The sequence below is a fragment of the Glycine max genome, chromosome 2 (assembly GCF_000004515.6).
Source record: "Glycine max cultivar Williams 82 chromosome 2, Glycine_max_v4.0, whole genome shotgun sequence".
NCBI classification, from domain to species: Eukaryota; Viridiplantae; Streptophyta; class Magnoliopsida; order Fabales; family Fabaceae; genus Glycine; species Glycine max.
The window spans coordinates 40,717,410-40,731,911 of record NC_016089.4 but is presented as its reverse complement, the minus strand read 5'-3'; the positions used below and the strand labels follow the sequence as shown (position 1 = coordinate 40,731,911).

General features: G+C 30.9%; 1 protein-coding gene across 1 annotated transcript; it reads right to left on the bottom strand.

Moving 5' to 3' along the window:
* Window positions 1-7,230: 7,230 nt before the first annotated feature.
* On the bottom strand, window positions 7,231-14,113 carry LOC100786606 (ubiquitin carboxyl-terminal hydrolase 23-like). Its single transcript, XM_014768522.3, is given in 12 exon segments — window positions 7,231-7,805; window positions 8,190-8,283; window positions 8,694-9,336; window positions 9,413-9,523; window positions 10,064-10,258; window positions 10,260-10,631; window positions 11,021-11,146; window positions 11,394-11,720; window positions 12,192-12,364; window positions 12,995-13,105; window positions 13,316-13,430; window positions 13,686-14,113. Coding segments are annotated over 12 exon segments (2,706 nt in total). The 5' UTR covers window positions 13,965-14,113; the 3' UTR covers window positions 7,231-7,645.
* Window positions 14,114-14,502: the final 389 nt, after the last annotated feature.

Sequence of the window (14,502 nt, the reverse complement as noted above, 5' to 3'; positions counted from 1 at the left end):
GTGTGTATACACTATACACCTTTTAAAGATGTTAAAGAATCTTTATCCTATATATCTAATGGATTTTTTTAATGAGATTTTGTCTAATGTCTTGATGTTTTGACTATAGAGTTAATTTTGTGACAAAATTAGACTCTATTTTTCTTCTAGTGGCCCACAATCCCTTCTTTCTCTAACACCCCACTTATTTGAATGTTAATGGGAGAAATGCACACTTGACTTTAGAAGGCTGATCTGACTTCATTCCCTTTTATATTATATAGACAAAATCTTCACCTACAAGGAATACAGTAATTGGTGCTTTCACATGGCAAGTTTGGTTCTTGATGAAACATGCGCAGAAACTGTCCAGTTTATAAACAAACCTCCAAGTTGGGCCAATATGCATAAATATTTGACTGTGGACACATGTAAGAACTCAAGTCACAAGCATCTAGTGAGTGGAGAGGGTGAAAATGAAGCCGCGCACAGTGTCTAATGATTTGCATTGATTAAGGGTGAGGCTTAATGAGTAACATTGAAATCAACCGACAAAATTACTTTGAATAATCATAGCATCTCCACTAATATTTTAATGCGGACATTGTGTATGATATCCATTTCCTTAATCATGCCACCATACTTATATTTCAAACCACGTCAAATTAATAATGTTACTGCAACAGAGGGGCCACTTCCTGAGGTGCATCATAATATATATAAAAAATAACACTACAGTAGTATTATTATATGTAGATATATATCATGGAAAACCCTCTCTAGATATCCAACGGTGGAGGGAAAGAATACATGATTCATTTAAAGAGAGAGCATGCTATCGTGTGATTTCATTAAGTAGAATGTGTGGGATGAGAGAGAGAGAGAGAGAGCTATACCATGATATCGTTTTGCAGGACAATATTCCATGAATACGATGAAGATCTAGTCAAACTTTCTAAATTAATAAACCATCATGCACATACTTCTGTGCAAGCCAAAATTCATCTTGAGAGCAAACCTTTCACATATAGCACTTTCACACCATTCCCAAACATCATGCCAATACATAAGTCACTTGATAATTAAGATATATAGGAAGTCATTATTTGATCATAGAACAAATTGGAGTTCTCAATTCTTGAAAGCAGGCTAACTTATGTACTTTTTTTTTAAAGTCAGGTGACTTTTATTTTTTATTTATTTTTGTAATACATGTATTATTTATTTTAGTATCAAATTAAATTAACTTTTTTCTCGTTAATTAATTTATAGATGTTTTTAAGGTTCTTTGCCTACTTTAAGCATAATGAGATGCAAACTTGCATTTGTTAAGCCCGCACTCTGCACAAATCCTGACTTAAGTGGCCTATCGGTTGGCATTAACCCAAATAACCTAGTTTGTATTAATTATTATTATTATGAAGAGTCAAATGGACTGCGATATCTTAAGTAACGTTTCCACTTATTGATGAAAAAAAAAAAACATTAATTAAGTATGGTTTTGGCTTGTAGATGAAAAAAAAAACACAGAGGCATCATAAATGATAATTAGTAATACTTTCTGATAAATATTAATCATCAATAAAATTAATATAAATATATATTTATATCATGGTGAAAAGAAAATTGAATTTAATTATTAATGAAACTTATATTAGAAATTATAAATGATTTTGTATTCCTTTTTAAGTGATGTCCTGATGATATGATAGGCTTGTGTTGTCACTTTAACATTTATAGCTAAATTTGTAGATACTTTGTATATTGTATAATTTTTTTGTTAGAGTAAAATATAAGTAATTTAAATCTAGAGGGAAAATAAAAAATAAAAAGGGTTTATTTTAAGTTATATGTATTAAAGTAACATCTGAGATAAAGAGTTTTAATATAAAAAATAACTAAAGTTGTAATAAATGCGTTTTTTTTTCTTCTTTAAGAATTTTCTTATTTTTTCAACCCCCTTAATCCATACACTCGGTACATGGTAATATAAATATCTATCTACTGAAATTTCTATGGAAATTAAAAATCAGCACCATTGTATTTATAAGGTAAACTTGTAATTTTTGTCCTTTAATACATTATGATTCAATGTTGAGAACTAATTTAAAAGTTTACCCTCATATAGGTTATTATTCCTTAATTAGTTAAGTTATTCGTTGTGATGCACGGGATAATTTTTTGAAATATTAAATTTAATTATTAAATTGAATTATATGTTTTTAAGAAATGATTAAATATTATTAAATAAAAGTGATTAAATGTCAACTTTGCACAAGATATAAGAGAATTATTGTCAACATTAAATTATGAAACACATATACAATATAAGAAATCTTATTTTATTGATATAAATCATAACTTATTGAAAAAAACGATTAATTTCATGTCGCTTAACCTTAATTTATTAAAAATAATGATTAATTTGATGAAGGTTGTTCAAAGCAATAAAAACATAAAGAAACTGCATGTTACGACAATATGAATTAACTAATTCTCAATAATCATGATATGTATTTTTTTGTGCTCATATGCAGACACTAAATTGAATGTTATTAACCTTTTTTAATCTATAGATGTTAAAATTTATTTTCATTCAAAAGTCAAATAACATTTTGTATTTCTTGATCCTGTCCACCTAAGGCGGTAGGACCACATACGTCTTTTATGATTCTCTAAAGTACATGTCTTGTGAAAATGTAATAGAATAAAACTTAGCTTCCAAAAGTTGAAAAAGAGTAAAAGAAGTTGAAATTTTTTTAAAATTTTTTATGAAATGATATTTTATCCAATTTAAACATAATCAATGACTTTAAACTTACTAATGAAAAACATTTTGCATGATAATAACTCAATTTATTTTCAAGATCATAAAAAACACAAACATTATCTTCTTGGCATGCTCATTATTTTCATAAATAACTTGAGTGTCTTCTGAATCAGAATCACGTATATCTATAGGATAATGGATTTTACTCTTACTTAAATCAACAATTTTCATTTCAAATTCATCGTTTCCCAAGAAGTGCAACTAGGCCTCATGATTTGATTTTAGCCAATAAAACTCATCACTTTTATCATTTCACCTAAAAATATTATCAAACCGCTTGATCTTTTTTATAAATATGTTGAAATTTTAGGGAATCCTTATAAAATACTAATAACCACCAAGAACACATTATGTTAGATTATCAGGAAGAGTTTTAGGAATACTTGGATTCAAACAAATGCAACGAAATCTGAATCCGCAGGTGATTTATTATCTATATGCTCTTCCTTTGAATTTGTTACTGAATGTTGTAGAGATAACAAATAACTAGCTTACAATGTAGTTGGTAACTTCATGATTCTTCCTCAACCGGAACCTCTTTATTCCTCAATAGGACTGTCATAATTGTTCAGATGGAGCAAGAGAAACTATGACGACTCGCTATATCGAGGATCATAGCTTTCTTATAATCTGTTAACCTAATAGGGTTCTCATTATCCCTTAATGGATTAACACTAACATCTGTTCATTTAAGTTCATACCCTCTAATTTAGTGTCTATCATATTCACTTAATTTAATCATATAAAATAAATTCCAATAAATAACTAATATAATTATCTTATAATATTAATATACATTAATTATTAAAATAGAAAATTCTAACAAAATAGACATAGAAAGCATTGTCTTCGAGGTCAATGAGTTTTGCATTGCCGTCAACCAAATATTTCTTCCAAAAGAAATTAAAAGTAGCACCAAATTTCATACAATCATGCGCATATTGCATTCAATTAGTATTCTAATACGGCTCCTTTTATCATGTTGAAAAGATAGAAGGAAAAAAAGTAAAAAGAAAAAAAAACTTGTCTATTATAAACGATAATAATACCTCAAAAGGATTCAGTTTTGTTCACATAAAAAATCCTCATTTCAGATCAATTATCTATTATAGATGAATTTTTTTTTATAATCGACACTGAGTAATGAACTTCACCATAGTTCACGTAAAAAATTATCATTTCAAATAAATTGTCTATTATATGGTGCATTGCCACAACATGATATGTTTTTAAGGAATAAAATTTAGAGATTTTCAAGCCACCACATTTGAAATGGGGTTTCTCATTATCAACCATTGTAGAAACATATAGAGTAATGACATTTCTATTTGGATCAATTCCATATGCTTATCCAGGTTCTAGGTGGTCTCCCCAATATGAAAAAAAAGTATTTGGGATTCTCATTTCGTCAGTCCAATGCAAATTTAAGAAGAAAACATATTCGTAAAATATATATACTAAATTTCATGAGTAATTATAATTGCTAAACATTAAAAAAAAATTGACATTTTTAGGAGTTAATTTTGCTCCAAAACTCTTAAACCAGTCAGCGAACTTTTGTCTCGAGTAAGATACCATCCTATAAAACATAGTAACATTTGTAACACAAATGAAATGGACAATAAAATTTAAATATCATAAAAAAATAGTTGTAACTTAAATGAAACGAACAATAAAATTTAAATATTATAACAAACTTAATTTCATAGAACCTAAGCTTTTCAACTTTGTTAATGGGAGACAAAGTAACTCATTTGTATAAACATGATGTATATTTTTTAATAAAAATAATATTAAAAATAAAGAAGAAAAAATCAAGAAAGTTAGATTGATGTGTTTTTCATGTGAACATCCAATAATTAGTTGTTAATGAAAGTATAAGCATACCTTCCATTTGCTACACACACATGCACTCATGCAAACACTCGTCTTAGCCTCACATGTACACATGTTCACACTTCCAATCCTCACACAAATCACAAAAGTATGATAAAAACTTAGTATAATAAAACTTGAACATGAGAAAAAAAAAACTAACATCCTTGTAGTAGTGATGTCAAAGGAGGAAGAAAAAGATTAAAAAACACATTAACCATCTAGTTTAAATAGGAAGAAAATTGTGATTCCTTCAAATTCATAATACCTAAAATAACAAATCACCTTATTTATAGTCTTAATTCAATTTTAATGTTATATTCCTTCATATGGTTAAGCTTCAACTCTAATATGCTATGTAATCATTGTTGTGAAATTTCATTCTTTTGGGAGAATTGTAACTTGTTTAAATTCTTTATACTTAAAATAATGAGTCACCTAAATTGTGTTCTTGATTCAATTTTAATGTCATATCTTTCTACATTCTTAATCTTCAATTTCAATATGTTCTGTAATAATTGTTGCAAAATTCCACTCTTTGTCTTTTTGTTTGTTAATTCAAGAATATAAGATAAGATATTATTCAAGAAAGTAATTCAAGAAAATCATTCTTTATGTTAAAGGAATTCAAGATATTATTTTACACTTCTAAATTTTATCCTTCTAAATGTATTTTATATTTCAGAAATATTATATTATATATATATATATATATATATATATATATAAATATACTTTTTTATTTAACATATATTTTATAAAGACAGAAATAAAATTATAACACCTTTGTATTAAAGTCTATAATTAAATCTTTACAATTAATAATTAGTTCATATAGTGCATTAATATATGAAGACTTGTCTAATCAAATTAACATTAATTTGCACAAATATTTATATTTTTTTCTTAATTACAAATTTATGACTGCAAATTTACTAGAATGGACACTCAAAAGGAAAAAAATTGATTTTACAAATATGCAACCACTTTTACTTTATATAATATTAAGATAAGATAACAATATGTTTATTCCCTATTATCATATGTTACGTGTTTAGGGTATATAAGCAAACTATAGAATTAATAAATCTATGATCAGAATGTTTGTAATACGAAAAATATTTCTTTAATTTTTTAGCTTTAAAAAATAAAAAATAGATAATTATAAAAAAGAATAGAATAGCAAAATTTAACATATAAGATATGAAAAACAGATTCTAATAATAATAATAATAAAAGATAACCAAATGAATTGTAAAAATAAACATAACAATTATTATTAAAATTCTTTCAAATGAAATTACACATCATACACTGGGAACTAAAAATATTAAAAATATAACTAAACTGATTGAAAAAATAATTCATTGTTCTTGTTTTCATAAACCATAAGTTTTATGGATTTCCCTTCAGTAAGATGATTAGTTTGACAACAATCAATCTAACCACCAATAAGTTTATACGAGGAAGCACAATCAATCTCCCAGATGATTTTGCATGACCACTTGTTTGCTAATTGATCAAATAGTATCATCACATTGTTCTTCTTAGAGAAAGCACTATGGCAAAACACAAATGACATTATCTGTTACATTAATCATATATTAGAAATTAATCACCGTAGTTTTTTTTTACTTTTTATGTCTTCAATTTTGTTTTTGTGTATATACAATATATCTACCATTAATAGAATCTTATATGTTTAGTCTAAGACAAAATAATTTATAATAGGAAAAAGTTGCTCCTATTTTTTATTGCAAATTGGCTCAGTTTGAAACTTTTGAATTCAGTGAATTTGCACATGTCTCTTAGTTGGCTTAGTTTCTTTAAGTGTTTCATGTTCTTGATTTTTCCATAGTTATTATGACAAAGTTGTATCACTATTTGAACCAATGTGTTGATTTCAAAAGAAGTTTTTGCTTTTTCAGTATGATGTCGGTTAAACAATTCAGGCTATATGTTTCAAAAAAACATATCAATTTTATTATCTCAAATCAAGCATACAGACCACATAAAAAATAACTAAACCATATTTTTTAAAAGAAAATAAAAAAAATATAAGACATCATCAAAGTAATTGATCCCTCCCTTTTCTAGGACAACACTTTCAAAAATAACATTTTTCCATAACATGTATACATATAAAAAAATATTTAAATATTTATTGACATATTTACTTATATATATTTATTAAAATTTAAACTATATAATTAATAATATATTAAAAACTTAAAATAATATAAAAAATTATTCTTATAAATTTATTGTCCATGCAACACATAGGACACTACACTAATAAATTTAGAAATGATACATTGTAGTATCCATCTACTGAGGTTTACAATAACATACAATATTCAAGCATCTAAGTTAAGACCTCTTTGTAGTTGTTAAATTCAGATTAGTGCTATGTTTGATTTCAATTAACTTAATCCATCATCCCGTTTTTTCTAAAAAATTAAAGTCAACACACTTAAACAATTCCTTTTATGTAATTCAAACAAAAGCAGACTTACATTTATGAGGCTTATAAAAAAAGACTGCAATTATGAATCAGGAGATAAATTAATTATCCTATACATTTTTTCCTAGTACATGAAAATATAGTACCTAAATCCAAACTCAAACCAAAAGCAAAATACAACTTCGATACACGACGCACGCGCTTCGTAACAAAATTAAAATACAGAATGTCTTGAATAATTAAAATTCATGAACAAAATTTCTGAGCTACGGCGTGCAGCTACTACAATAATACAGTCTGAAAATGAGAAAAGTCCAACAGGAACACAGGTGCACAAAAACCCAACCCTATGCGGACAATGATGTGAACCACCAAACGAATTTTTTTTACTGGAGAAAAGAATTTAGGTAGGTGCTCTCTTCATTACACTTTCAGCGTTTTGACAAAATTGCTACAAAAAAAGCCTGCAAGCAATAGAAGGCATAGAGTTTTGGACGTCATATCCTAAATGGAGGGTTCCCTGAGCAAGATTGGTCAAACTTTGCCCTTTTAAACTTCGATTTCTCGACTGCAATTTCTTGAAAAAGATTAGGCCCACCAAAGCTATGCTTGAAGCCCCTTATCTTCTTCCTCTTCCCTTTATCATATTCTTCATCCCTGCAAATTGTGGCAGCAAGATACAAATTTATAAATACATATGCAAAAATTATAGATCAAAATAGCCAAGTCACACAGTAATGACAAATCCCAACTCCAAAGCCTTCCCCCACCAAAAAGCCAACATTATGGTGAATAGCAGCCTGTAACTGCATAAAGACCATATTTTATCCATATCTCTGAACAAAACCTGCCTAAATACACTAACATTTCCCTTTCTTTACATTTGAAACCAATGTACCAATTATTAGCTAAAGGACCAGGTCAACAAGTGCATCTACAAGGCAAGATACTTTAAAGGTAATCATTACATCATATTTTGGACATGACAGACCACATGACTAGATATAATAAACAAGAAACAACATATAGCTGAGCTCTCACCATTCATCCCCGACATATCCAATGCTGACAAGTTTGTCATTCTTTGACTCCAAATGCTGAGATGAAGGTAATTCTATATCATCCCAACGTGCAACTGTATGAAATTGAGCTAAATTAATAGAAGCAGTTAGTTTATCAAGGATAACATTATTTAGATGGCATTAGGTATGTAGAAAAGATTCACATTCTAGACCACTTTACAGTAGAGTGTCCCTTTAATGTTGATCATACACATACTGAAAATATTTGTTTGGTTAACTTGAAGCATTAATGTGCAACTTGTGTAGCATTTAGATATGCTAAAATGTGCAAGCAGACATGTATTTACTTGAACATAAAAAAGTATATTTATGAATGATACAAATCCAAAGACAGCAACATCAACAATTATGCAAGTCCGCCTTATACAGCACTAGAGCAAGCATAAAACCAAAAGGATGTGGAACATAAATTTAATGTATCATGCTAGACAAAACCACAAAGGGAATATCACTAGAAACTTACCAACTGTCTCCTCCAGACCTCGACTAAGCATACTCATTAAACCATTATGCATTTGATCTCTTCTGCTATCTTGTGCACTATCAGCCTGTCTAGCTTCAAATTGACTTACTATTGAACCACTCCCGGATATAATTTCAATTTGCGCCGCTGATGCAAGCACAGCACAGCTATGATCAATTCTCTTCCTAAATTCCCCTTCAGCCCTATTTTCTATCAGAGATTCATCACTAGATTTAAAATTAGCACCAGGTCTATAACCAGCCTTGGTTGCTTTACTTTCAGAGCAACTTAATAACAAAGGAAATACAACAGGTTTGGCATCTTCTGATGAGAAAGCAAGCTTATCCATCTTGTCTTTGTTTGGATTCTTCATACCCAAAGTGCGGCGTTTACTTCTTTTGTGATTCTTCTTCCGTGGGCCCAAGTATACCATGTAATGGAAGATTGGGCGAAGATGCATCCAAGATACCTGATACCTAAGGAACTTCTTTTTTGATTTTTTCACAGGCTTTTGATTAAGACTCGCTGTATTCAAAGATGTATTTACTGACTCGTTAAGAACCAGTCCCTGAGAACCAACCAGATCTTCATACGTCATGCTACTTGCTTTCTCACACACCGAACCAATTGCAGAAGTTCCAAGCTAAAAATATAAAGATAAAGTCAATACATAAAAAAATCATGCTCAAAGCAGTAGGCACACAGGATAGCACAGAAACCTGATGGTTAACTTTCGGATGAATTAGTGATGTCTTAGGGCAAATGCCATTGGTCATATTTGTGCTTGAATCTTGAGGTGCAGCAACATCAACTATCTTGACAAGATTTTTCTAAGTGAAGAGAAAGGATTCACAGTTCAGTAATCAAGAAAACAGAAATAGCACCAGCTCATAGGAGAGGCGAAATAAACCATATAATACCCATAATCCAACCAATTCATCCTTCCTTAAATGCAATCCAATCCATCCATCTATTCCCAATCCATTGGAATATTCAACTATTAAAAATGGATCAAGTGGGGTTCTTCTTGATGCTATTGAAAGCTCATTTCTTCTTTTTGTTGATACTCCATTACTATATGATCCACTGACAATAATATTGCAATAATTAAAAATGGAATTTTTAAATACTTTTAAATGGAACAGTTGGATATCCATCCATTAAAAAATTATATATGAATGGGTTGGATGGTTTAAATTAAATAGGTCAAGGATAGACTGGATTTCTTCAATAATTAAAAGATCACAAAAACAAATAAACGGATTTTTTAGCTATCATTATGATCCAATTCAAAATTTACCCAAAACATCCAATTGACATCCCTACCGATTCAGCACAAAGAGGATATCGAAAGTATTGGAATTATGTACCTTCGGAGACTGACATTTTCCATCAGTAGTGAGTTCACCATTCTGGGGATTAGTGGATGAGGGCACTATTGAAGGAGAATCTTTAATGCCCTCTTTTGAAATTACATTCTCATAGCGCAAATTATTTTTTTCTCCAACTGGTGCAGCCAAAGATTTCAGATTATGAGGGAGACTATAATCTTTTCCAGAGTGATCCTAATGATGACAAGCATCCAAGTTCTGATTTAGCTACAGACAGTCCATCTGGTGAGTCATTCTGTGCCTGGGCCTTGGAAGAAAGTTCAGATCCATGTCTTTTACTTTGCATCAAGCTTTCTGCTAATATGACATTATGCTTTTGCAGAACTAGAGCATCCTTCTCGGCTTTATTTTCGATGGTACCATTTGGATATTCCTGCAATACATGGTTTGAAGTTGAAGATTCTCTATTTCCATTCACATTAGTCTTCATATTTTCCTTCTTAGCAATGTCAACAGGCTTCCTTGGAACAATATTTTTTCTATCACGAACATAAAACAACATGTATGCTTGCTGGTTTAAAACTTCCCGCTCACTGACATGACTTACCTGTTTCAACAGTGCAAATTGGGTTAAAATGGTAAATAACTGACTTCAATAATACAGCAACAAAAAAAAAGCACCCTTGGGTCTGGCTTGGCTTTATACAGTATTGCTACAAAAGAAGTCATCATTCATCAATACATTATTTATGCAAGCCATTTCCATTGGCAAATATCTATTTTTCAATGTTTTTCAATATCATCCATAGGCAAATATAGAGTAAATAAAGTTCAAAAAATGCTATTCTGCATGATAATATTTATTTTCCTTTTTAGTTATCCGCATCTTGAAACACTGACTGCTTTTACCAAAGCTTATTGATATTCATAGTAGTGCCAAGATTTGCAAAAACCATAAAACTAGAAAAAGAAAACCATAAAGCATATTTTCAGTACCCGGTTGTCATCCAAGGTATACCACATGTTATTTGAAGTGCGAACATAGCAGTAATAGTGTCCAGAATGAGTGCTGGAACCAGCATGAACCAGAACGCCATATAGAGAGTACTTTACATCTCCATCCTGCCAAATGGAAGAAAATTGAAAGAAGCATAATGTACCATTTTAAAGTTAGAAACACATATCAGTCAATCAGCATACCAAACATTTCAAAACAAGAAGCAACAAAAAATTCTGCATGGCAAAACAAATATTAGAGATATTTTGTATTTTATCTCTCAAGAACTTTGCAAGAACAATAGGAGGATATGTAGTAAGATAATTTATATCAATTTCAAAAATATATATTACTTATTACTTATTTACTTACATACGAGCCACTGACAAAAGGTTTCAAGTCCAGTGCACAGCCAAATTGAATCTTCTTTTTAATCTTTTGTCCAGGATCATGGGCGTGAAACCGCTTTAAGTGGATCGTTAGCACATAAGGTGCCTTATGAATTGTTAGCTGTTTGAGAGCCCTAACTTTCTGTTTGCACCGTTGACAATGGTACTCCTTCTCCCCTCCATCCAACCATTCTGCAGCCGTAAAATTTGAAAGTGCTTTTTGCAATGAATCTGCCTTGAATATTTCAAGACTTAAATCTAAGAAAGGATCAAATTTGTTGGAGCAATAAGAACACTGGTGGCATTTCACCTGGAATAGGCAACCAAAGAACTTTTCAATTGTTGTAATGAAGTAATCATGCATTGAAGAAAAAACCCACTATAGTTGAGACAAGTTATAGTCTTGTTAGATGCATTTCCTTATTGGATATTGCATAGATACTTCAAATACTTTTAGATGCAGCTATATAATTTTTTTTGCTTTAATTTTTTAAAGTTTATAACAATAAATATTGGAATACTACAATAATCAGACAAAATTTAGTATTTTATTGTGTATTTGATGAATTGTGCCCATATTTTAATTATAAACTCTCATGATTTAAAATGTTTATTTTATATTAATTTTAGATGTTGAATTATATCAGTCTTGTATCCTAAGATTTTTAAAATTTTGCATATCCCGATGTCTGTGTCATATACTTTCTCTGTTCTTCATACATAGCTCAGCTAGTAACAACATTGCTCACTAAAATTCCACCACAAAGCAAGAAACAGTTACCTGACTCCTGAGACGACCACCAAAAATTTTATGAACAAAACTTTTCTCATAAGCACCAGGTGATTCACTTGGTATGCCAGAAGGCAGGCAACATTTATGCATACACTCAAGTAAGTTCACCATATACTCGTGTGCATCTTCCTGCCTTGCATTTCGGAAATTTCTTGATATGCCTGATCTCATGTCAGGAATTACAAATTTCAAGCAAATAAAAGAGGAAAGGGACAGGGAATAGTGCTTATTGTTCATGGATAATAAAACCAAGTAATAAACTCTCTAGTTAACTTGAAAAACAGTATTATACCTCGTCTAACAGAATCAAACACATGAAATCTTGTTATTGGCATCATACTCAGCTTTTAGACAGAGTAAACAACAATTTGCCTAGCCTTGTCACCTTATCAGCTGTAAGAATAATAAATTATGTATGCATTCCTTTTCCATTCAAAAGATGAAAAGGGTAAACCAGCAACGGAGAAGTTCCTAAGAAGATGCATAAGGGCAAAACTATAAGTTGGTAAACAAATTTCAATAAGCAGGTATTTTCTGATATATTCATATGGAAAGATGTGAAGTTCGTTAGAAACTTAATGGATTAGAGAAGTACATGCTCAATGTAAACAAACTTCCATGCCAACCATTCTCCTCAGCTCAAAGGAATACAAGCACAAAACACAGGAAGATGCAAAAATGAAGCAGATTATTTTGGACGGTGGCTTAATTCTTATCAAATGTCTAAAATGAGATATAGGAAATGAAAAATATTTGTTCAACCATACATCAAACACCAAACATAAGGATACATCGTAGATTCCCAACCAAATCCTCTGGGGATAATATTCTCCCAGTCGATTGCAGTGCACGACTAACATGATTCTGTATTGCACACAGAGCACAAAATCCAGCAACGTGGCCTACAATGATTGTAAAATATAATAATAATTAGAAGCTCAATATAACAATAATTTCCTTCGTGCGTATGCATCATTGGCAACTAGAAGGAAAAGTTATGAAAAAATAACCCTGCCCAACACCAAACTGAACAAAGCTAAAGTGATCCATAAATGAAGTATTTGTTATCTAACAGAAGAGAATGGAAAATGAAAATGTTGAAAGTCACTCACATGAAGTTTTATGCTTCCCACTTTGCAGATACGCAGCTAGAGGTTCTGTATATGTCAAACACTGCAATACGGAGTTCAGAAAACAAGTGTTTCCCAGATTTCGCAATCCAGCTCCCTGAAAATCATGAATAGCATCCTTTGGTACTGAAAAATCATGAAAACTATGACATGCCAAAGCCATTTACCCAGAACACGGAAAATATGATCATTTTATTTGAGCTTAAGGTTTAACGATAAAACGGAACGTGTCGAGAACAACTAAAAAGGACGCGAAACGAAAAATGAAAGTCTGTAGCAGAATCAAGGATTCCTAATTAGGAGTAAACAAACTTTTTTTTATCTCAAATTAGGCGATGAAAATTGAACTCACTATTCTTCGGAAGGTAATTCCGAAGCTGAGCTCCGGATCCAAGCCGTACTCGGAGAATTCGGAAGCGTCGTGTTTCTTAGCGACGGAACCGGAGGGTCGAGGCTCGGAGGAGGAAGGGTTTAGGGTTTCGATGTGGAAATCGTTGGAGAAACCCTTGAAGGGCTTCTTGACGGGAAGAAACACGATGTTTCTCGACAACAAGGGAGTGGCGATAGTAGTGGACGAAGAAGGATCTGGCGGATTCGGAGGCTCCGTTTGGATCACGATGGTTTCAGCCATTGCTGGAGTTCGAGAAGCTTCGAAAAGTGGGAACGAGGGGAAGAGGGGAAGAGGAGAAGAACAATCACACAGAAGCAGAGTGGAAAGAGAAGTAATAGTTGAACATGGTGGCTACTAAACCCTACACCGCCAACAATGCAACACACTCTTGTGCCTTTTTCTTTTTCTTTTTTATTCTCTCTCTACAATTATCAGTGGTCGGGCCCGGGCCCGGCCCAGAATGTAGTGTATGTGTGCGGCCTTGAAAATCTTGGGTCGGTAATAGAACAACTGGGCCACTCAAGCCTCAACCGCGTGGATAGATTTTTACTTATTCCTACCCTTTATTAATTATGGAATCTAAATCATTCTAACAAAAGTTAACAAATAGAAATTAATATTATCACGAAATATATGTTTATTCAAATCAAAATTCATTGTGTTGATTTTATTATTTTATTTTTATAATTAAATCATTAAAATATAAAGTTTGAATTGATTCAATTTGTCTTCAATAGAATTTACCATTAGACTTGCTGAAAAAGCCTTTTAAATTTGT